Source organism: Triticum aestivum, chromosome 3D (genome assembly GCF_018294505.1).
Source record: "Triticum aestivum cultivar Chinese Spring chromosome 3D, IWGSC CS RefSeq v2.1, whole genome shotgun sequence".
NCBI classification, from domain to species: domain Eukaryota; kingdom Viridiplantae; phylum Streptophyta; class Magnoliopsida; order Poales; family Poaceae; genus Triticum; species Triticum aestivum.
In genome coordinates, this window is record NC_057802.1 from 502,473,490 (window position 1) to 502,499,369 (window position 25,880).

At 44.0% G+C, this 25,880-nt stretch overlaps 1 protein-coding gene and 1 non-coding gene across 2 annotated transcripts; one reads left to right on the forward strand and one right to left on the reverse strand.

Annotated features, from left to right (window-relative positions):
* Positions 1 to 1,415: 1,415 nt before the first annotated feature.
* LOC123080010 (probable thimet oligopeptidase) lies at positions 1,416 to 9,217 on the reverse strand. Its single transcript, XM_044502863.1, has 20 exons — positions 8,925 to 9,217; positions 8,544 to 8,665; positions 8,018 to 8,181; positions 7,260 to 7,350; positions 6,634 to 6,813; positions 6,325 to 6,402; positions 6,061 to 6,141; positions 5,575 to 5,667; positions 5,293 to 5,373; positions 5,030 to 5,192; positions 4,830 to 4,950; positions 4,177 to 4,249; positions 3,805 to 3,912; positions 3,503 to 3,600; positions 3,360 to 3,405; positions 2,893 to 2,989; positions 2,214 to 2,287; positions 2,036 to 2,140; positions 1,871 to 1,951; positions 1,416 to 1,786 (listed from the first exon to the last, which is right to left on the reverse strand). Exons 1-20 carry the CDS (start codon positions 9,043 to 9,045, stop codon positions 1,676 to 1,678), a joined length of 2,088 nt encoding a protein of 695 aa, XP_044358798.1. The 5' UTR covers positions 9,046 to 9,217; the 3' UTR covers positions 1,416 to 1,675.
* Positions 9,218 to 9,471: 254 nt separating this feature from the next.
* LOC123081254 (U2 spliceosomal RNA) lies at positions 9,472 to 9,667 on the forward strand. Its single transcript, XR_006438722.1, has one exon. It is a non-coding gene; the product is annotated as a U2 spliceosomal RNA (small nuclear RNA).
* The last annotated feature ends 16,213 nt before the right edge of the window (positions 9,668 to 25,880 follow it).

Consider the following 25,880-nt stretch of genomic DNA (forward strand, 5'->3'; position numbering starts at 1 on the left):
GGAAGATCATCAAAGGCATCCAAAAAAACCTATCAGTTGGAAGGGCATGCTAATGTCCCATGGTGGATGTTCGGTCCTTATCAATGCAATTCTCACAAGCATATCTATACTTATGATATCATCCTTCAAAATACCAAAAAGGTTGTTTCAAAAGGTTGGATTACTACATGTCCATATTCTTTTGGCAATGTGACGAGCATAAACGGAAGTAACAGATAGCCAAGTGTGACATTTTGTGTAGGCCAAAGGATTAAGGGGTTTGGGGATTGAGACCCTCGAAATTAAGAACAAGTGCTTACTCAGTAAATGGTTGTACAAGTTGCTAACAGGGGAAGGTGTTTGGCAGGAGTTAGTCTGAAGCAAACATCTTCATTCCAAGACGTTGTCTCAAGTGTTGGCAAAACACCTGTTTTGAAAAGGCTTGATGAAGGTCAAGTCCACGTTCTTTAAAAGAGGATTTTTCTCGCTCGACGATGGTCGAACTACGTGTTTTTAGGAGACACCTGGCTTGAATATACTCCTATAGTGCTTCAATACCCGTGTCTTTGTTTTATTTTTGAATTTTTACCCGAGTCTTTATCATATTGTGCCACGGAAAGGGGCCTCAACCATTTCTGTTCTTGGGGCGGCCCGTTGAACATTCAGTTTCGTAGGGCATTGACAAAGATAAGTGGATTATGCGGCTTCACTTAGTAAATAGGTTGGTGTCAATCGACCTAACACGGTAACGTGATAATTTGGCAAAACACAACTGACAAGGATGCAAAAAATGTTATTTTTCTGACTAGCAGAAAACAAATCATCATTTTTTTCCTTCTTCTCTGTTTGCCATCCTTTTGTGGCATACAATCAATATACTCCCTCTGTCTGATAATGTAAGATGTTTTTTGACACTAGGGACGGAGGGAGTAGCATATAATCTGCTATTGCCAACCAGTATAACAAATTTATCCGGAATCTGCTATCGCCTATTAGTATAACAAATTTATCTGAAAATTGACTTAGCCAAGGTTCATCCGAAATTGAGTATATATTAGAAATGAATTCTCCAGCATTTGATTCCCTACTAACAAAGGACCTTTTGGTATGCTTGAAAGGAATTATCACCCTAAAGCTGTTGACATGCCATAGCACGTGAATAATGTATGTCATCCAACATCGACAACATTGTTGCTCTATTTCCTTCCTACCCGGTTTGCCTTTGAAATATCAATCACTTTATTTGAAATTACAAGATAAAATCTATGATCATGTCTGTTTAAATGAGAGTTATCTTGTGTGCATGCTACACATTTCCTTCAAACTATCCACCTTGATGCTGCAAGGCTTTAAAGTGAAAGCTGCTAAGACATGCTTCATGCACCAACATAATCCAGGCTCATCGTTCACGCTCCCTTGCCACATAAAGAAACTAGTGATAGCTCCGCAGAAAACAAAGGAAAAAAAACTAGTGATAGACACTAAAAAGTATTACGCCACAAAGTTGAAATCCTGAGTAGGTCAGTGCGCGGAAATAACTATTCCAAGAGAGCTTGGCACAAATTTACATTGACCATTAACCAGATCTGCAATCAAGTAACAAACTGTCACTCTGAAACCAACGGTAATCATTCATCCCGGAAAAAAAAGTAACTCAACGGTAATCAAACTTCATGGGCTAGTGCTACACGATCTTTCACAAAGCGTTCCTTGTTCTGCTCTGAATGAAAGGCTGCAGCGATGGTTCTCTTCCTAAGTAGTCAGTTATGATCTCAAGAGGATCTTTCGAGCCTCCTGGAGCCAATACCTGAAATGAATGCAAAAGCGTTTGTGAACAACATGAATATACCATCAAACAACACGCCTAGAAGAGCATCATTTCATTTAATACCTTATTTCTAAACCTCAACCCTGCATGCTGATTTAGCAAGTCGTCTTTAAATTTCGTCGCGAATAGATCAGCAGCAAACACCTGCATGCACAAATCTAAATCATTCTCTATCATTTCAGAACATATGATGAAGTAACAAGCCTCTAGAGTAGTGTTTGCTCAGACCTCGCTCCATATGTAACTGTAGCACACAGCATCATAGCCAACAGCAATACGAGGAAAGCATGAAGCTGGGCTGGTCCCTTCTAACAAAGGTATCCCCAGTATAACCTGAAAATAAGAGCATTTCACCCTCAGTGGTCATAAGTAATGTAAAAGTGAATCAAAATCGTTTAGAATGTACCTTTGGATGAAGATCTTTGATCAATTCATCGATGTCCACATTCTCGCTTGTATGTATTATCTGATCAACAAGGCCTGTTAAAACCAAACGTGCAGATCAAAACTAGTGAACAAGAAGGCTACCCTGCAGTATACTCCCTCCGTCCGGAAATACTTGTCGGAGAAATGCATAAAAATGAATGTATCTAGAACTAAAATACATCTAGATACACCCATTCCTCCGACGAGTATTTCCGGACGGAGGGAGTATAATACTCCCTCCATCCCGAATTAGTTGCCTTAGATTTGTCTAGATACGGATGTATCTAGACAAACAAATGTAAGACAACCTGTCGTAATCAATGAAACAACAAGAAGGCTACTAGGTTGGTGGTGACTGCTGAATTAACAAGTAACAGTGAGAAAATGTTTACTTTTCAGAGAATAGGTGGAAAAAAAGGAAATTGGACTGGATTTATGATGTTCAAATAGCAGAATGCCTAATGGGTGCAAAATTAGAACATATTGTTACTCGACTCAAGAAGGATAGGTGACAGGGACAATGAAATGTCAGAGAAGTCCTGGTGATATTAACAAAATGTATCGGTATCTCGCTATTTTGTAGGAGTATCAGAGCTAGACAGTATTTTCAGGGCGATTATTCTCATTCCCCATGCTTACAGAATATAAAAATGACTCACACAAAAGGATCTCTTGCTTCAGTTTCAGGCCAGCAAACATGTCACGCCTTCTTTTCAGTGACTGGCAAGCTTCAGTACTGACAGACTTTGTGATGTCCTACAATGATGAGAACAGAAGGCTTCAAGTACTAGTTGGCACAAGCTTCGACAGATTAACAAGAACTTGTTAAAGTTTTTTTTTTTGGTTCGTCATCAAATTCGCTTTTTCCAAAAAGAAGTCATAACTACCAGCTCATATACTATTTTTTTTACATTAGGATTCTTGAGTCATGCAAAGAAGCAAACATTGTTTCTTATCTATGAATTCGGTAGCTGTAGTTCCATTGCCTAGAATAACTCAATTGCCTTAATATTTCATACAGGTTACACACTAGAACCGGTTCTTTTACGTTTTTATTCTTGTTTCTGGCAATACATAGTTTGAAGATAGTTTCAGTACAAAAACATCAAGTACTGGTTTTCATCACCTGATAGAAGCCGGACATCATTTTCAGGGAAATGCTCTCGTAACACCTGTGATGACAATGTTATGTTTACATGCAAGAAATGGCATCTTCCAAAATTATACAGAAGTGTTGGCATGTTACTGACGAAAAAGAAATATGCCAACCAGTTCTCGAGTAACAGGCTTGGAATTTCAGCAAAGTCCCCCTCCAGACGGAGACTTGAAAATCTAGAAAAGGTGGCCCTGTTCGATATATGATGAACCTGCAGGATATTGAAACAATTAGTACAGTGACTTTTATTTAATATTGAACATATGAGTAGATAAATTGTCAATCAGGTATTGATCAGAGCCATCTTTCTCCTCTCAAAGGAAAATTTAAAGACACTTCACTGTGACGATTTGAATATTTCTGGTTTAAGAATTTGACTGGGAAAATATGCGAGGAAAAGTTGAGGTTAGTCTACCACGTGACTGAATTCATGAAATATCCTCACAACTTCAGGGAACCGCAGCAATGCTGAATTCCCATCAAACTCTTTCGGACATTGAGATAATAAGACTGCAACCGGAACCTGTCACAAAAAATACCGAATTAACATAATGAAATAATTCATCCTTGAAGTAGACTCCAGGTGTACTTTCCGTTGATTATAGGTATTTCAGACATCATTAGAAAAACCAGCCTGTAACAGTTCAACTGCCCAAAGTGTTTAATTAACTATGCTACAGTAAGAAAAATCACATTACAAGGTTGACTCACAATCCTTTCAAACTAGTGAGCAGACAAGAAATCACGTTGAAATTACAATATCAAATATACAGATTTTCTGAGTTACCTTACGTGAACCATTAGAACACATGCATCCATTCTGAAGTGCCACAACACAGGTGTGGTCATATTTTCCTTCCCTGTAAAGGGAAAAAAACGCAAGTTAGCGATTAAAACCTTGTTTGCTGGACAAGTTCATGTGGAAGTGCATGTGCTTTTGACTTGTGTGTCTTATGCTGCGTTATCAGTTCATTATTTCTTGCATGGGCTTTCAATCTATATTTGTTGAGATAATTTTTCTCTTGAAAATGTATGTCTGAAACCTAGGACAATTGGTCTCCCTCGGTTGCACATCTATGATAAACCATGCAATAGATATATAAGACAGGAAGCAGCTTTCCCCAATATTTCTAAAATGAGAAATTGCCGGACAACTTTTAGTGTCTGTATTCAATTAAACTTTATAAAATAGCATCCTGAGGCCACTAAATTTATTACGACTCCCATGGGCGGAGCCACACCAAGATATGGGTTTACAGATGTACACCCACTAATTTTGGCTCTCACTGTGAGAATGTGTAGCTGCAAGCTTAATGAAAGCATTTAGCACATATTAGTCTTTAATTAACCAAGATAACACTAATCTTCATCTCTGTACACCCATTCCTCTAAACCTGACTCCGCCACTGACAACTCCACCACTAAGCATAGAAAACAAACCTGGAAAAGATATCAAGAAAAAAGTAACCCAAAAGATCACTTGAACTTGCATCCCAAACAGAGAAGAGACGAACTGTATCATGCCAAACCTCCACATCCTTAATTTCTTCAAATCGTAGTGCTGCCAAAGAAAACATGGGAAATGTGCTAATATATTTAATGGATAGTTGTGTTGTAGTGTTTAATGGGTAAAATCCTACCAAATAGATCCTGGAACATCTTCAGCATTCCTGATATGACCAGCTTAACAGGGAAATATCGTTTAATTTCACCAATGTCAAGATCAACCTTGTGCTGTTCGCCTCTTTTCATGTAGTATAGTAAATCTTCCATGCCAAATTGAGCATCTCCTTCCTCCTTCATCTGAAATTAGAAGACCGGGAAAGGGATTCAACTGATTAATTAAAAGAGCATGATCAGTGACAAAAATAGAATAGGCCCAAAAAGAGAGCCTTGTACAAACCTTCAGTTCTTTGAGTACGGTCAGCTCTCTGTTAGCTAGATCACTTAACTGTTCTGACATTTCCTCCAAAAATTCCAACACCTGTAGCGGAAAACCCTTTAGAACATGTGGGGTTAACTTGGTGGTATACACAGATGCAAGTGAACATGAGAAGAGATGCCTAAAACGCCATCTTGTTGGCAAGCTCAGTAGCTCAGACTTGGCATGGAAGAATGCATTCACTAGGCACAGTTAGCTTATCTGTACACTTTCAAGCAGATTTAACAACAGGAAAGCACAAACCTTCCTCGATGTCATTGGCATTCTTGGTTCAATAGCAAAATCAGAATAGTTGGAGTACCCAAGCAATCTCGCAAGCCTGTGTCTTATCTGAACCTGAATATAAAAAACTGTAAGTTGTCAGTTCCATGGCTCCAGCCTAGAATGAAATTATGCGCAATAGATGAACTTATACCCATTTTCGATCATTCAATGGTTATTTCAAGCATTTTTAGTAAGTCTAGATATCAGCACCCTCCTTCACATTCCCCACCGGGATAGCCTAAGAAGCTCACTATCAACTAATCAAGCATAACTAGTGCAATTACCACATGTTGAAAGAAAAATAAGGAAATTCCTATTTCAAAGAGCTAGAACGATGCAAGCCAAGACAATTAAGAAATGCAGTGTAGAACTGAATGATGCTGTGACCTATGAGATGAAGTAAAATTGGTAATCAAAAGATACCAGTTTATGAAGTTAAAGATGCAGTTGGACACATGGGGATACCAATTTTTCTAGGATGGCTACGTTCTGGTTTCCACCTTTCTGGCCATAAGCAACAGCGATCTGCTTCCTGGTAGAGCCAACCTTGGAAACAGTACAGAAACAAACAAAAAAAATTAGCAGCTAGTGCATAGAACAAACATGGCTCTAGTGCAAAAAAACCCTATGTAAGTACTCCACAGAATATAGCATCAAGCCGCTAAGTAACCATTACAGTGACACCAACCAAATGTACAGGTGCATGATAAGCAGAAATGTGGAACTGACCTTGCAATGCTCAAGAATCGGAGTGACATAGTAACCTGTCAACAGAACCTTGCGCTTTCCATCTGTTTCTTCCAGATCCTGAGTTAAACGGTAATAGTTAAACATAATCAGGAAGAAATGCCATGATTGTTCTTTGTCTTCACTTCACACTTTCGTCCAACCATGAAGACAGAAAATGGTAAACATATTATTTCAACATCCCAAAGTCTGCATGTCATACTTCCAAAAGGTGCACTCATATAAGCACAATGTTGGAAGCGTGAAGCATGATGTTGAACCCTCTGAAAAGTTTTACCTTCCCTAGCTCACCTTTAAGAACTCAAGAGGCATTCCAGCTAACTCTTCCTCGCTTAATAGAAGAAATTTGGTGAAATCATTCATGTTTTGAATATACTTCAAATTTAAGTCATCGATGAGAGATTTCAACTTCTCCATTTCTTTCTTCTTGGTTTGAGTTAGTTTTGCTCCGTTGCGTTCAAACTCTCTTACCTGTCACCATAATGAGAGAAGTCAGCAATCGCATACTAACTGGGTCAAGCAGTTAGCCACACTGCCTGTATGCAGGCACTATATAGTGTCTATCCTTAAAAGGAATCATAATTAGCCAGTTGTATAATTTAACTTCAGCTTTGATCTAACATCAACAAAGAACTGAGATTAGTCCTGTGTGCCAGCAATAATTGCAGAGATTAAATTGAGTAGTTGCAACAGCACATAAGATGAATAGATGCAATGAGTATCTAACAAGAATACTCAAAGTATAAGCTGTCCATCAACAATACTCAGAAAAACATGGACAAAATTGATCCTAACAAGAAGATAGACATCATTCAGAGTCTTGGAGATGACCCCACAAATATAAATATGCAGATGCCAGTCAGAACACAAGATTATGTATGAGGCTAGTTTCACATGTAGTGTCACGAATATTGTACCAGGTACTGGACAAATCTTGTTGCTTCCGGACCTATTCTTTCACCTCTCTCCGTGAAAGCTTTTACAACACGGTACACATCCTCACGCTGCCTGGTCACCTTGCAGGAAATAACAGGATTCTTACACTAGGGGTTCAACAATAATATACTAATATATTGGATTAAAAAGGTGAATAACAGGGAATTCAGTTTCTTTTAAGAACGTTCATTTCTAGTCATATATCTCCATATGACTTATACAACGGCGAAAAGGTTGGACTACTGGGACGATATTTGTATATTAGAGATGCTCACTGAGCTGGGCAAACAGTTTGAGTATCATCGCTTCATAGACATCATGTTGACAACCAGCATGCATAATTTCCCAGGTTTTTTTTTTAGCAAAAGAGAGGCTACCCTCTCAGATTTTCATTATAGAAAACCATATGTCTTAAGACACTACTACAAACAGGAAATAAAAGTCACGACCATTACAGACCAGGAGGGATGACGGCCCCAACGAGCCACCATTGGTACTGATCATGCAAGATCAAAAGAACCCCAAAAGGTCAGCACAGCTGGAAACCCTTCATGGGTACAAAATATTGGCAGAAAGTCTAGAGTCTAAGCCCATCAGGGGGGAGATAACGACCACCTAACTCTATCAGCTGCATAATTTCCCGTTGTTTTGAATAGTAAATAAATGCCTGTTTGGGAAACGTATAATGACCCAGAGTTATGTCCAACAAGTGATATAATAAAACCAAGTAACAATGCACCTGCACAGCAGAAAGTGGGAATCCAATCGCTTCTCTGCTTCAGCACTTGCCCTGCATATATCCTCAGATGGTGACACCATCCTTGGGAGCACACAAGCTTGAACCAGAGGAAACTGCTGAGCATCTAATTCTGCCAACGGTGCAATTGCATTAGCGAAGTTGACCTGCAACGAAACACATCATGTAGCCAGCAATAACAGGGTGATGTTTTTTGAGTACATAATGTATGAATATCAAGCTTGCATCCAGCAAGACTTAGGTTATTTTATTTTATCTGCATAGGCACCTATGTATCTACGAGACATGGCGCAATAACGACATGATGCCTACTCATGTATGACAATCAGGTTGTGTGCACGGGATGGAAATAAAAAACAATGCCAAGTCTTTGACATTAAAGTGGCATTCCATAAAACAGGTTGCTGACAAAAATGAACGCCTGGCCTTTTGACATTAAAGCTGCATTCCATAAAACAGCCTGCTGATAAAAATGCAGTGGCACCACATTGTTGCATTGCATACTTACCTTATCTAGGGGAACTGCGGCCACGGCATCATATGTTTCCTTCGACTTGGCAATAATCCGGTCAGCCAATCTCTTGATCTCAGCTGCTGAGAGGTTGACCTGCACACTAAACCCTGGAAGCTCTGCAACCAACCAAGACATTAACTACTCAGAAACCACACAGTAAAATATCCATGTCACTATAAGAGCCGAATTCCCCCAAGCAGAATCTCCTAAGTCCCAGGCGTCGATTTCGCACAGCAAAATGGCGACATAAACACAGACATATGCTGCATTGCGGTGCAATCGAACAGAAACGCCGTAGGTCTGCGCGGCTCGAGCAACACCAAAGCATCTACACGGGCTCGTATTCAAAATCCCCGAGGGTTTCGCGGTGCTCACCTTGCCGCTTCCTCCGGCGGTGGGCGGCGACGGCGGAGAAGGCGAGGTTGAGGCCGACGGCGACGAGCGCCGCGGCGCCGGCCACGGCTACAACGCGCCTCTCCTTCCTCCGGGGAGACATCCGGCGGGGGCTCCGCTTCTAGAAGGTTCTTGGGAAGGAAGGGGGCGAAGCAGCTGAGCGAGGGAAGAGATGAGAGAGAGAGGGACGTTTCGGTGGCGGAATGGGCGAGACCCCGACGCGAGCGAGCGGAGGTCACGAGGGGATTCGACGCGGCCGTTGGATCCCGCGTCGACGGCTGGATTCACTGCACGTTTTGTTTTCTTGGGCGGCGTAGACTGAACCGAGGCAGGCCTCGGCAAAAAGGCCAGGCCAGGCCCGGTTGTGGATACCGCCGTTCAGGCCCACGCAAGAGGCAGGCGCTCCGCGTGCGCGGGACGGCGAGAGGCAAGCAAGCAGCTAGTTTCGTTTAGTACCACCTCGCCGAGCGAGGAGGGGACGGAGGGCGCTGGGGATACAAATAGAGGGGCAGGGCAGCACCTTGAACTCATACCTTTCTCGGCCTTTTGGCTAAGATCAAGTGTAGTATCTGTTCTTATCAGTTTAATATCTGATATGTGGGGTACACCCCACAATGATATTAAATTAATTTTTTATGGGAGAGGGCCCACTACAGTGGCTTGCTACTGGGGTCCCTCAGGTGTCGCCCGTGTCTTGCACTACCGCATGGGCTGGCGCACCCCAACAAAATCAATTCAATGTTTCTAGCATGTTAACCCGCCTGCGGAGAGCAACGATCATTTGGTTTTGTATATAGGGACTGGGCACTGTAGCGTTGGGTCCAATTTCTTGATCCCAAACAGCAAACAAGAAGCTGGCGTTCATGATCGTTGGGCACACCGCGCACACTAATGCCGATAAGACAAGAATGATTGTCAATTTCTTCTAGATATTCATGTGGTGAAAAAAGGTTTCTGGGTTTATCCCTTTGTTGGTCGATTGGTTGATCCCTGAGATCGATCGCTATTGATTTTCTAGTTTTTTAGCTGACTCGGGACCTTTCATAGAAAACCGAGTACGAGCAACGGTCGGGTCTGCTGCCCCTTCCTTCTCAGCGTACAGCTGCAGATTGGATAAAAAAAATGTGGCAACATGTGAACCCAAACCTGACACTAACTCTTATGTATTGCTACTGTTTCCATGCAATGGCGTACTCACAGAAAAGAGAAAAAGCATATTACAACCTTAAACTTGCCACTTGGTTTAAGAATAACCCGAACTTCAAAAACATGTTATCTTACACCCTAAACTTTGCAATCCGTCCAACTTTCAACCCCATGCTTGCATTACCTCGCTTTTGGCCGCATTGACTGCTGACTCAGCACCGCCACATCCGCAGTTGACCCCTAATTACAGAAGGGACCCACGCCAAAAAACTATTCACTCTCACTGGACGGCAACAACAAACAAGCAGCCCTCCCCCCCCCCCCCCCCCGCGCGCGTGGCCATTCCTTGTCGGCCATAAAATAGCGTCCCTCCCCCGACCACTCGCCGTCGACCATTATCAAGCGGCGGTGGACGACAGCGCGTGGAACTTGCCAGAACGGTGCGATTAGAGCTCGTACCAATGGTGCCCGTGAGCCCATAACTTCACCTCCTTTATTCCTATTGGCGGCGGCCTTGAGCGCCATAGCCTCGCGGTTGAGCACTGTGTCTCGGATAAGGCGGAGGGAATGAAGGAGATGACACATCAGCGACAGGCGGGCGATGCATGGTTAACGTAGGTGGAGGAACTTTCCAGGGAGGTCCACATGGCTGCCCTGTACCGCTGGGGTGGAGTAGGAATCAATTCGGTGCCTTGTGTCACTGCCTCGCTGCGTCCAACTCCGACGAGGAATTGTTTTCGGAGTAGACAATAATGAGTTCCTCTGACGACCATGTCATGGTCTCTTCGCCACCGCGGACCTCCCTGACCACCCCACGGAAGAAGGTGACCACAGGAAAGACGATCCCGCGCGACAAACGCCTGCCCCATCGATGTTTTTCTCCAGCAAGCCCTCATGGACAAGATCTCCACGGATGGTACTGGCCTCGATGAGCTGGACAGGCCCGCGGTCCGGTGCTGGCGGAAGGACGTCGACCTTCCCGTACTGCGCCGTGTGTTCATAGCCTGAAAGCCAAACAGAGTGGCGTGGCACTTTCGTGTAAGTATCCCAAATAGTAATCACCCCAACGAAGAGCGGAGGAGGGTATTTATGAGTAACATTTCTGTCACACAGAAGCTGCCAAAGCTCTTACGTGAAGTAATTGCTTATGATATGCAGAAGCTGCTACTGTCCCAAGAAGAAAAATAAACCAAAATAGTAAATATGATGAGTTTGCAGCAGCGAGTGTAATAACTTGAAAGTAAAGAAGATAAATAAAACGAAAAGTAGAGATGTGTTTCATGCAATGGAGAGATTAGGCGCGGAGAGGGTTCAGTTCATGGTATACATCAACTATGCCAGTGCGACAGTCATACCAGTTATGATGACCCCATTTATAATCGTGAACCAAGCATACACGCATCATGCACGATCCCAAACGGTGACCTACGTTAATGTCACAACACAACTCTACGACACAAATTTAAACATAAATCTTTATATTACAAGTCAAGGTCACAAGGACTGATAATACATTAGTTATGAAAGCAAATATTATTTAAGTACAGACATAGTTAAACAAGTTTTGCCTTAAGAGTTAAGACTGAGCAAAACAACGACACTAGATCGAAAGGCAAGGCCTCCTGCTTGGGACCTCCGGACTACTTTTGGTCATCGGTCTCCAGGTAGTACGCACCATCGGGGTAACCTGTATCCGCGGTGCTACCAGCTGTTGCAGCAACCGGGTTGAATAAAAAGAGTAGCAAAGCAACAATCAGTACCCATCCAAAGTACTCACAAGACTTACATTAGATCTATACTAGATATACATCAGTATCAAACAAATGAGGCTATATCTTTGAACTAAACTGTAGAAATACCAAAATAAGGGGGGAAACTCAAAGTAACAACTGTCCTTAGAGTATTTAACAAAAAACTACCACAATTCGTGGAACCGTGCCCACAAACTACCACTTTACAAATTTGTGTCGAAAACTACCATTTTCTCACTAATCCTTGACTAAAAACTACCAAGTCTGAAAAGAGCCCGATTTGGCTCTTTTAAACGTGTTTTTGACTAGTTGGGCCCACACATAAGCGGACTAAAAAAGCAATGGGGTCCCTAGTTTTTTTTTCAAAAAAGCAATCCAGCCCTGTAGCCAGCCCCCGGCCGTGGCAGTGGCCAAGCCGTGGATGTGGCCAGCCATGGCCACCCTGTTGGGAACGTAGTAATTTCAAAATTTTCCTACGCACACGCAAGATCATGGTGATGCATAGCAACGAGAGGGGAGAGTGTTATCTACGTACCCTCGTAGACCGAAAGCGGAAGCGTTAGCACAACGCGGTTGATGTAGTCATATGTCTTCACGATCCGACCGGTCAAGTACCGAACGCACGACACCTCCGAGTTCAGCACACGTTCAGCCCGATTACGTCCCTCGAACTCCGATCCAGCCGAGTGTTGAGGGAGAGTTTCGTCAGCACGACGGCGTGGTGACGATGATGATGTTCTACCGACGCATGGCTTCACCTAAGCACCACTACAGTATTATTGAGGTGGACTATGGTGGAGGGGGCACCGCACACGGCTAAAAGATCAAATTAATTGTTGTGTCTTTGGGGTGCCCCCTGCCCCCGTATATAAAGGAGCAAGGGGGGGAGGTGCGGCCGGCCAGGAGGAGGCGCGCCAGGAGGAGTCCTACTCCCACTGGGAGTAGGACTCCCTCCCTTCCTTGTTGGATTGGGAGAAGGGGGGAAAGAGGAGGGAGAGAGGAAGGAAAGGGGGCGCCGCCCCCCTCTCCTTGTCCTATTCGGACTAGAGGGGGAGGGGCGCGCGGCCCTGCCCTAGCCGCCTCTCCTCTTCTCCAGTAAGGCCCACTATGGCCCATTAAGCCCCCGGGGGGTTCCGGTAACCCCTCGGCACTCCGGTAAAATCCCGATTTCACCCGGAACACTTCCGATATCCAAATATAGGCTTCCAATATATTAATCTTCATGTCTCGACCATTTCGAGACTCCTCGTCATGTCCGTGATCACATCCAGGACTCCGAACTACCTTCGGTACATCCAAACTCATAATATAACCGTCATCGAAACTTTAAGCGTGCGGACCCTACGGGTTCGAGAACTATGTAGACATGACCGAGACACGTCTCCGGTCAATAACCAATAGCGGAACCTGGATGCTCATATTGGCTCCCACATATTCTACGAAGATCTTTATCGGTCAGACCGCATAACAAAATACGTTGTTCCCTTTGTCATTGGTATGTTACTTGCCCGAGATTCGATCGTCGGTATCTCAATACCTAGTTCAATCTCGTTACCGGCAAGTCTCTTTACTCGTTCTGTAATACATAATCCCGCAACTAACTCATTAGTTGCAATGCTTGCAAGGCTTAAGTGATGTGCATTACCGAGTGGGCCCAGAGATACCTCTCCGACAATCAGAGTGACAAATCCTAATCTCGAAATACGCCAACCCAACAAGTACCTTCGGAGACACCTGTAGAGTACCTTTATAATCACCCAGTTATGTTGTGACGTTTGGTAGCACACAAAGTGTTCCTCCGGTAAACGGGAGTTGCATAATCTCATAGTCATAGGAACATGTATAAGTCATGAAGAAAGCAATAGCAACATACTAAACGATCGAGTGCTAAGCTAACGGAATGGGTCAAGTCAATCACATCATTGTCCTAATGATGTGATCCCGTTAATCAAATGACAACCCACGTCTATGGCTAGGAAACATAACCATCTTTGATCAACGAGCTAGTCAAGTAGAGGCATACTAGTGACACTCTGTTTGTCTATGTATTCACACAAGTATTATGTTTCCGGTTAATACAATTCTAGCATGAATAATAAACATTTATCATGGTATAAGGAAATAAATAATAACTTTATTATTGCCTCTAGGGCATATTTCCTTCAGTCTCCCACTTGCACTAGAGTCAATAATCTATATTACACAGTAATGATTCTAACACCCATGGAGTCTTGGTGCTGATCATGTTTTGCTCGTGGAAGAGGCTTAGTCAACGGGTCTGCAACATTCAGATCCGTATGTATCTTGAAAATTTCTATGTCTCCCACCTGGACTAGATCCCGGATGGAATTGAAGCGTCTCTTGATGTGCTTGGTTCTCTTGTGAAATCTGGATTCCTTCGCCAAGGCAATTGCACCAGTATTGTCACAAAAGATTTTCATTGGACCCGATGCACTAGGTATGACACCTAGATCGGATATGAACTCCTTCATCCAGACTCCTTCATTTGCTGCTTCCGAAGCAGCTATGTACTCCGCTTCACACGTAGATCCCGCCACAACGCTTTGTTTAGAACTGCACCAACTGACAGCTCCACCGTTCAATGTAAACACGTATCCGGTTTGCGATTTAGAATCGTCCAGATCAATGTCAAAGCTTGCATCGACATAACCATTTATGACTAGCTCTTTGTCACCTCCATAAACGAGAAACATATCCTTAGTCCTTTTCAGGTATTTCAGGATGTTCTTGACCACTGTCCAGTGATCCACTCCTGGATTACTTTGGTACCTCTCTGCTAAACTTATAGGAAGGCACACATCAGGTCTGGTACACAACATTGCATACATGATAGAGCCTATGGCTGAAGCATAGGGAACATCTTTCATCTTCTCTCTATCTTCTGCAGTGGTCGGGCATTGAGTCTTACTCAACTTCACACCTTGTAATACAGGCAAGAACCCTTTCTTTGCTTGATCCATTTTGAACTTCTTCAAAACTTTGTCAAGGTATGTGCTTTGTGAAAGTCCAATTAAGCGTCTTGATCTATCTCTATAGATCTTGATGCCCAATATATAAGCAGCTTCACCAAGGTCCTTCATTGAAAAACTCTTATTCAAGTATCCCTTTATGCTATCCAGAAATTCTATATCATTTCCAATCAACAATATGTCATCCACATATAATATCAGAAATGCTACAGAGCTCCCACTCACTTTCTTGTAAATACAGGCTTCTCCAAAAGTGTGTACAAAACCAAATGCTTTGATCACACTATCAAAGCGTTTATTCCAACTCCGAGAGGCTTGCACTAGTCCATAAATGGATCGCTGGAGCTTGCACACTTTGTTAGCTCCCTTTGGATCGACAAAACCTTCCGGTTGCATCATATACAACTCTTCTTCTAGAAATCCATTCAGGATGCAGTTTTTACATCCATTTGCCAAATTTCATAATCATAAAATGCGGCAATTGCTAACATGATTCGGACAGACTTAAGCTTCTCTACGGGTGAGAAGGTCTTATGGTAGTCAATCCCTTGAACTTGTCGAAAACCTTTCGCAACAAGTCGAGCTTTATAGACAGTAACATTAGCGTCAGCGTCAGTCTTCTTCTTGAAGATCCATTTATTCTCAATGGCTTGCCGATCATCGGGCAAGTCAACCAAAGTCCACACTTTGTTCTCATACATGGATCCCATCTCAGATTTCATGGCCTCAAGCCATTTTGCGGAATTTGGGCTCACCATCGCTTCTTCATAGTTCATAGGTTCGTCATGGTCTAGTAACATAACCTCCAGAACATGATTACCGTACCACTCTGGTGCGGATCTTACTCTGGTTGAACTACGAGGTTCAGTAACAACTTGATCTGAAGTTCCATGATCATCATCATTAACTTCCTTACTAATTGGTGTAGACGTCACAGGAACCGGTTTCTGTGATGAACTACTTTCCAATAAGGGAGCAGGTACGGTTACCTCATCAAGTTCTACTTTCCTCCCACTCACTTCTTTCGAGAGAAACTCCTTCTCTAGAAAGGATCCATTCTTAGCAACGAATGTCTTGCCTTTGGATCTGTGATAGAAGGTGTACCCACCAGTCTCCTTTGGGTATCCTATGAAGACACATTTCTCCGATTTGGGTTCGAGCTTATCAGGTTGAAGCCTTTTCACATAAGCATCGCAGCCCCAGACTCTAAGAAACGACAACTTTGGTTTCTTGCCAAACCACAGTTCATAAGGCGTCGTCTCAACAGATTTCGATGGTGCCCTATTTAACGTGAATGCAGCCGTCTATAAAGCATAACTCCAAAATGATAGCGGTAAATCAGTAAGAGACATCATAGATCGCACCATATCTAGTAAAGTACGATTACGACGTTCGGACACACCATTACGCTATGGTGTTCCGGGTGGCGTGAGTTGCGAAACTATTCCGCATTGTTTCAAATGTAGACCAAACTCGTAACACAAATATTCTCCTCCACGATCAGATCGTAGAAACTTTATTTTCTTGTTACGATGATTTCCAACTTCACTCTGAAATTCTTTGAACTTTTCAAATGTTTCAGACTTATGTTTCATTAAGTAGATATACCCATATCTGCTTAAATCATCTGTAAAGATGAGAAAATAACGATACCCGCCGCGAGCCTCAATATTCACCGGACCACATACATTTGTATGTATGATTTCCAACAAATCTATTGCTCGCTCCATAGTACCGGAGAACGGTGTTTAGTCATCTTGCCCATTAGGCACGGTTCGCAAGTACCAAGCGATTCATAATCAAGTGGTTCCAAAAGTCCATCAGTATGGAGTTTCTTCATGCGCTTTATACCGATATGACCTAAACGGCAGTGCCACAAATAAGTTGCACTATCATTATCAACTCTGCATCTTTTGGCTTCAATATTATGAATATGTGTATCACTACTATCGAGATTCATCAAAAATAGACCCCTCTTCAAGGGTGCATGACCATAAAATATATTACTCATATAAATAGAACAACCATTATTCTCCGATTTAAATGAATAACCATCTCGCATCAAACAAGATCCAGATATACTGTTCATGCTCAACGCTGGCACCAAATAACAACTATTTAGGTCTAAAACTAATCCCGAAGGTAGATGTAGAGGTAGCATGCCGACCGCGATCACATCGACTTTGGAACCATTTCCCACGCGCATCGTCACCTCGTCCTTAGCCAATCTTCGCTTAATCCGTAATCCCTGTTTCGAGTTGCAAATGTTAGCAACAGAACCAGTATCAAATACCCAGGTGCTACTGCGAGCATTAGTAAGGTACACATCAATAACATGTATATCACATATACCTTTGTTCACCTTGCCATCCTTCTTATCCGCCAAATGCTTGGGGCAGTTCCGCTTCCAGTGACCAGTCTGCTTGCAGTAGAAGCACTCAGTCTCAGGCTTAGGTCCAGACTTGGGTTTCTTCTCTTGAGCAGCAACTTGTTTGCTGTTCTTCTTGAAGTTCCCCTTCTTCTTCCCTTTGCCCTTTTTCTTGAAACTGGTGGTCTTATTGACCATCAACACTTGATGCTCCTTCTTGATTTCTACCTCCGCAACCTTTAGCATTGCGAAGAGCTCGGGAATCGTCTTATCCATCCCTTGCATGTTATAGTTCATCACGAAGCTTTTGTAGCTTGGTGGCAGTGATTGAAGAATTCTGTCAATGACGCTATCATCCGGAAGATTAACTCCCAGTTGAATCAACTGATTATTATACCCTGACATTTTGAGTATATGCTCACTGACAGATCTATTCTCCTCCATCTTGCAGTTGTAGAACTTATTGGAGACTTCATATCTCTCAATCCGGGCATTTGCTTGAAATATTAAGTTCAACTCCTGGAACATCTCATATGCTCCATGACGTTCAAAACGTCGTTGAAGACCCGGTTCTAAGCCGTAAAGCATGGCACACTGAACTATCGAGTAGTCATCAGCTTTGCTCTGCCAGACGTTCATAACATCTGGTGTTGCTCCTGCAGCAGGTCTGGCACCCAGCGGTGCTTCGAGGACGTAATTCTTCTGTGCAACAATGAGGATAATCCTCAAGTTACGGACCCAGTCCGTGTAATTGCTACCATCATCTTTCAACTTTGCTTTCTCAAGGAACGCATTAAAAATCGACGGAACAACAACACGGGCCATCTATCTACAATCAACATAGACAAGCAAAATACTATCAGGTACTAAGTTCATGATAAATTTAAGTTCAATTAATCATATTATTAAAGAACTCCCACTTACATAGACATCCCTCTAATCCTCTAAGTGATCACGTGATCCAAATCAACTAAACCATGTCCGATCATTACGTGAGATGGAGTAGTTTCAATGGTGAACATCACTATGTTGATCATATCTACTATATGATTCACGCTCGACCTTTCGGTCTCCGTGTTCCGAGGTCATATCTGTTATATGCTAGGCTCGTCAAGTTTAACCTGAGTATTCTGCGTGTGCAAAACTGGCTTGCACCAGTTGTAGATGGACGTAGAGCTTATCACACCCGACCATCACGTGGTGTCTGGGCACGACGAACTTTGGCAACGGTGCATACTCAGGGAGAACACTTTTATCTTGAAATTTAGTGAGAGATCATCTTATAATGCTACCGTCAATCAAAGCAAGATAAGATGCATAAAAGATAAACATCACATGCAATCAATATAAGTGATATGATATGGCCATCATCATCTTGTGCTTGTGATCTCCATCTCCGAAGCACCATCATGATCACCATCGTCATCGGCGCGACACCTTGATCTCCATCGTAGCATCGTTGTCGTCTCGCCAATCTTATGCTTCTACGACTATCGCTACCGCTTAGTGATAAAGTAAAGCATTACAGGGCGATTGCATTGCATACAATAAAGCGATAACCATATGGCTCCTGCCAGTTGCCGATAACTCGGTTAAAAACATGATCATCTCATACAATAAAATTTAGCATCATGCCTTGACCATATCACATCACAACATGCCCTGCAAAAACAAGTTAGACGTCCTTTACTTTGTTGTTGCAAATTTTACGTGGCTGCTACGGGCCTAGCAAGAACCGTTCTTACCTACGCATCAAAACTTAGTTTGTCAAGTTGGTGTTGTTTTAACCTTCGCAAGACCAGGCATAGCCACACTCGGTTCAACTAAAGTTGGAGAAACTGACACCCGCCAGCCACCTGTGTGCAAAGCACGTCGGTAGAACCAGTCTCGCGTAAGCGTATACGTAATGTCGGTCCGGGCCGCTTCATCCAACAATACCGCCGAACCAAAGTATGACATGCTGGTAAGCAGTATGACTTATATCGCCCACAACTCACTTGTGTTCTACTCATGCATATAACATCTACGCATAAAACCTGGCTCTGATACCACTGTTGGGGAACGTAGTAATTTCAAAATTTTCCTACGCACACGCAAGATCATGGTGATGCATAGCAACGAGAGGGGAGAGTGTTATCTACGTACCCTCGTAGACCGAAAGCGGAAGCGTTAGCACAACGTGGTTGATGTAGTCGTACGTCTTCACGATCCGACCGATCAAGTACCGAACGCACGGCACCTCCGAGTTCAGCACACGTTCAGCCCGATGACGTCCCTCGAACTCCGATCCAGCCGAGTGTTGAGGGAGAGTTTCGTCAGCACGACGGCGTGGTGACGATGATGATGTTCTACCGACGCATGGCTTCACCTAAGCACCGCTACAGTATTATTGAGGTGGACTATGATGGAGGGGGGCACCGCACACGACTAAAAGATCAAATCAATTGTTGTGTCTTTGGGGTGCCCCCCTGCCCCTGTATATAAAGGAGCAAGGGGGGAGGTGCGGCCGGCCAGGAGGAGGCGCGCCAGGAGGAGTCCTACTCCCACCGGGAGTAGGACTCCCTCCCTTCCTTGTTGGATTAGGAGAAGGGGGAAAGAGGAGGGAGAGAGGAAGGAAAGGGGGCGCCGCCCCCCTCTCCTTGTCCTATTCGGACTAGAGGGGGAGGGGCGCGCGGCCCTGCCCTAGCCGCCTCTCCTCTTCTCCAGTAAGGCCCACTATGGCCCATTAAGCCCCCGGGGGGTTCCGGTAACCCCTGGGTACTCCGGTAAAATCCCGATTTCACCCGGAACACTTCCGATATCCAAATATAGGCTTCCGATATATCAATCTTCATGTCTCGACCATTTTGAGACTCCTCGTCATGTCCGTGATCACATCCGGGACTCCGAACTACCTTCGGTACATCAAAACTCATAATATAACCATCATCGAAACTTTAAGCGTGCGGACCCTACGGGTTCGAGAACTATGTAGACATGACCGAGACACGTCTCCGGTCAATAACCAATAGCGGAACCTGGATGCTCATATTGGCTCCCACATATTCTACGAAGATCTTTATCGGTCAGACCGCATAACAACATACGTTGTTCCCTTTGTCATTGGTATGTTACTTGCCCGAGATTCGATCCTCGGTATCTCAATACCTAGTTCAATCTCGTTACCGGCAAGTCTCTTTACTTGTCCCGTAATACATCATCTCGCAACTAACACATTAGTTGCAATGCTTGCAAGGCTTAAGTGATGTGCATTACCGAGTGGGCCCAGAGATACCTCTCCGACAATCAGAGTGACAAATCCTAATCTCGAAATACGCCAACCCAACAAGTAACTTCGGAGACACCTGTAGAGTACCTTTATAATCACCCAGTTACGTTGTGACGTTTGGTAGCACACAAAGTGTTCCTCCGGTAAACGGGAGTTGCATAATCTCATAGTCATAGGAACATGTATAAGTCATGAAGAAAGCAATAGCAACATACTAAACGATCGAGTGCTAAGCTAACGGAATGGGTCAAGTCAATCACATCATTCTCCTAATGATGTGATCCCGTTAATCAAATGACAACCCATGTCTATGGCTAGGAAACATAACTATCTTTGATCAACGAGCTAGTCAAGTAGAGGCATACTAATGACACCCTGTTTGTCTATGTATTCACATAATTATTATGTTTCCGGTTAATACAATTCTAGCATGAATAATAAACATTTATCATGATATAAGGAAATAAATAATAACTTTATTATTGCCTCTAGGGCATATTTCCTTCACACCCGTGGCGGAGGTAGCCGTGAGCGGTGGCCAGCCAGCACGCACGCAAGCCAGCCAGCCGGCCAGCAAATTCATGCTGATGCTGGGGCGCTGCACGGCCAGCTTTGCTCCCAGCGGCGGCGCTGCATGCACGCTCGCGGCGACGGCGGCCAGCACGCGGCGGCGGCGGCTGCTGCGCACGCACGCAAGGCCGCGACACACCAGCACGTCTGAGGCGGCTCCAGCCGGCCAGCAAGCGGCGGCTGCACGCACGCTCGCGGTGGCTGCTGCGGCACGCCAGCACGACCGAGGCGGCTCCAGCCGGCGTGCTTGCGCCACCGTCTCCAGTCCCGACCAGCGCCGGAGAGGTGCTTCGCCGGGGCGTCACCATGGAGAAGAGCGCGGAGTGCACATGATATGTTCGAGGAAATGCCAGAGAGAGAGGAGGAGAAGGAGGAAGAAGATTGATGCTGACAGATGGGCCCATCCTGTCAGAAAGGCGTTTAGAAGAGGCGAATCGGGCACTTTCCCGACATGGTAGTTTTTAGTCAAAGATTAGTCTAAAAGTGATAGTTTCGGCATAAATTTGTAAAGTGATAGTTTTTAGACACGGTTTCATGAAATGTGGTAATTTTTTGTTAACTACTCTTTTTTAAAGGCGACAACCTGACTTTATAAATGAAGTCAAACATGGCAAATCAAGCCATACAACCAAAGCATCTAGCAGTTCAAGATTCACGACCATACCACAATACACAACTACCAACAACAAAATGGCGCGCAAGCTACAAATAAACAAGTGAGACCAACAAAGGCAACAACTAAATCGGCGCTGATGACAACGAGGTAGTCGACTCTCGAATCTTGTTCTTATTGCAGCCGTGACACGCAGAGGCTGGGTTGCCAAATTCATCAAGGGTGGCGCCGAGTGGCCGGTAAATTCAAGGATGCAGACTGGATACCAGGATGCAAGCAAGAGATGCTCCTCCTCGCCGCACATGTAGGCGTTGAAGCAGAAGTTGGAGAGAGACCCAGACGTGGCCCTCTGCATGCACGGGTCAAACTTAGTGCATGCGTCGACGTAGCATCGACGTCGTCGGAGCACTGATCTAAGGAGACAAGGCAACTCAATCGATCTCCCATTAGCCATTACACTATTCAAGATATCAAAGAAACAAAAAACAAGATTGGATTTGTAGTTTAACCTATTCTTGTTTTTCTAGTATATGGAAAAAAATTGTTGAATATGTTTGTCGTTCCAAGGAGGCGGTGCTTTGGGTTGCCGTCGGCGCCGAATATTTGGGTACTGCTGGCATTTTGTCTATTTTGAGCCAGCCCAATAATAATTTCAGAAATTTCTAATAAATCCTAGAGGCCCACGCAGCCCATTCGTGCAAGGCAAGAGGTGGAACCAAAGTTTGGTCCCACATTGCTAGTTTGGTGGGAGTTGGACCTCCTTATAAGGGAGGTTCTTTACCCACATGTATGAGCATCAGAACAAGAGGGACATTCACGCGAGCTCCTCCTCCGCCACCCGCCTTGTCACGACGCGTCGCGCTGCGAGTTGCGGGAATGACTTCGGCTGCTGGTCCTTCACTTCGTTTCCCTCTCTTCGTTTCACCTCCCGTCGCTGCCCTCTCAACATCATCTTCCTCTCGCCACCGCTTGCAGCGTGCACCGTAGGTCGGGACAATAGGCCTCTGAAACCCCACCTCTTTGAGTCCTGTATGGGAGAAGGGTGATAAGATTTTTAGGAAGCGCTCTGCGCGACTACTGACCGGTTCATCATGAACACTCCGGACACGGACGAACACTTCCCCAACAACGACTTCTTCCCCGACGTCGACAACCTCTTCAACGACATGGCTGGCAAGGACACCGACCCCAAGACCAGTGCTTCTGCCGCTATTTCGTACGTCTTCGTGTTCTCTCTTATTATAACTAAATATTATACTGAACTTTATCCGGGAATCTTTCTAAAGAATCCATCTAGCAAAACGCAATTTGTCGATTTCAATCTAAGGTGCACCTTGCCTTTTTCAGGTAGCTTTGTTACACCTATTCAGCTAGGTGGGGCATTGGTCATAGCCGAAGTCAAAGGGAAAAAATAAGGTAATGAGATGATGGTGCCATCAAGAAGTTTTCGACGAATGTAGTAGCGGCCAAAAATGAAACTCTTGCATGAAAGACCGGATTTGACGCAAGATGAATGGCGTTGGGGTTTTTCAAATGAAACCCGCGATCAGAAAGTCACCAACGGAGCCATACAATCTATCTAGTAGTGTGCCATGGCACGGTACTCCGCTTCGGCAGTGGAAGGAGCAACTGTCTATTGCTTTTATCTCATCCAAGATAGTGTCTCGTCTCCCCATAAAATAGATAAGCCTGTAGTTGTGCACCTATCTGAAGGCCCAATCGGCATCAGTAGTTGCACGCAACTCTAAAGAAGACGATGACGGAAAAAAGGATGGCTCGAGAAAAGGTACCTCGAATATATCTAAGAATCCGATGAACTGCTGCAAAGTGAACTGACCGGGGGGCAGCCATGAAAGGCTGACTTTCTTAGGAAAAGCCATCTGGGCAAGAGATCGTCAGATAAACCAAATTGCCGACCTACTGTCTGTACTGCGTCGGATCAGATAATGGTGAGCCATCAGTCGGACGGAGTTTAACGTAAAGCTCCAAGGGAGTGTCAACAGTCTTCTCATCATTGAGTTGAGCTCGAGTGATCAAGTCATGACGTTATTTGATCTGAGATACCAAATATCCACGAGGAGAATGTGCGACCTCCAAGCCAAGAAAAGGCTTAGGGCGCGTCAGCGCCTTCATAGCAAATAATTGATGAAGGCGACACTTGATCAGCGATATGGTAACGGAGTAATCACCAGTCAGTTTGATATCATCAACATACAACAACAGAATAGCACGTCCTCGAGGATAAACTGATACGAACATGGCCGAATCATGATCACTCCGAGCAAACCCTGCCTGGATAACATAACCACTGTGCCGAACTTCAAAAACCGACGCTATCGGGGCTTGTTGAGACCATAGATCGCTTTGCGTAAAGGACAGACAAAGAAGAAGTTAGAAGGGCAGGTTCTCTTTCATCTGTCTTTTCTAGGTGCGCATCTCCATCTACTAAAAGTAGGGGTGGTTGCCATAGATAGATTGGGTCATTCGTAACCTGAGCAATAACCGATGCTACTACAACAATAACGGAAATAACCGATGCTACAGCAGAAACTACAGCTATACGTGGCGTCCCCACACGCAGCTTTGTTTAACAAGCATCACCCTTCCTTTCTTTTCAAATGCTTCCTCAGTCAATCAGCAGCTTATTCGATTCCTATTCTTATTAAACATCTGATATAGATGGTGGGAACAATGAAGCAGATTCTTCATCTGTAGGTTGCAATCCGTATGATTTCTTTTCTCGATCTCCTGCTTGTGTTTCACCTCGCACCTAAGCATCACGTTCCTAGGGACAGAGACATCTGCGCTCTAAGGCAATCATAGTACTACCAGCATGGTTACATTGTTCTGCGGGCAAGCTTCAACTTCAAAGTCACCTGATTTGGCACCAGCCAAAGGAGTAGGAACAACAGCTGGGGAAGCACCATTACCATCCATGGGATGCTTTGTGAACAGCCCCCTCTGTTCAATACCGATACCTGTCAGATTCCATAGCTGATGAATCTCTTTCTTTTTCCACTCTTTCCCCGTCATGCAAGACGCTTTTCTGGCACAAACCTAGTAGTTATTTGTCCTGCTGATCTTGGGTGAACTGATGACACTGATGCTCCAAGACCAAGAGTTTTCACAGCCAAAGCTATTGAAGATGCTCCCTCCCATGAATCACAGCTTTCTGGACGCACTGCTTGAACACCATGGAGCAAGATAGAGAAAAAACTCCTATCCCAGTTGATCGAGCTGAACCCACCCACCGCCGGGAAGGTGCATCAGCCTCTTCTTTCTAGTTTTCGACAGGGCTACCCGCACTAGCCTCTGACCTCTACTCCAAAACCTGAACTTTACAGATCCGAAGCCTAAACCTTCACTACTTCCATCACTTCACAGAGCAGGTCTTGTTTTCAAACTTGCTTTCGGGTTAAGTGTAGAAAATCAATTCAATATTCCTGTCATTGAGGATATATTAGATGAGCTACATGGTGCACAACAGTTTTCCAAACTTGATTTGGGATCAGGTTATCATTAGATAAGAATGAGAAGAGAAGACATTCATAAATTTTAGGACATATTTTTGTCATTATGAATAGTTAGTGATGCCATTTGGACTCACTAATGCACCTGCTATCTTCCAATCTTTAATGAATCATGTTTTTGCTCCGAAAATACCTTTTGGTATTCTTTGATGATATTCTGATATATAGCAAGACCAAACAAGCTCATCTCAAGCATCTAAAGTTAGTCCTGGACATTCTAAGGTCATAAAAACTATATGCTAAGATTAGCAAATGCAGTTTTCCTGTCCCTCAAGTGGAGTATTTAGGGCATGTTATCTAAGGATAGGGTCTATCTACAGACCCCCACAAAATAGTTGCCATCAAAGAATGGCCAGCACCTAAGACTATCACTCAGTTGAGGAGTTTTCTTGGTATGGCTGCAGAAAAAGAAGATTTGTCAAGAATTATGGGATCAATTCTAGGCCACTTCATGACTGTCTAAAAAAAGATTCATTCCAGTGGTCAGATGCTCAAATTGAGGCCTTCACAACATTGAAGAATTGTCTGGTCACTGCCATTACCTACTTTTGCTTGGACTGACATCTCCCTGGATTTCTTTGAGGGTCTTCCCAAATCATTGGGCAAAGAAGTCATATTGTTGGTGGTGGACAGGTTCACTAAATATTCTCATTTCATTCCCCTTGCTCACCCTTATACAGTACAATCAGTCTCTCATGCTTT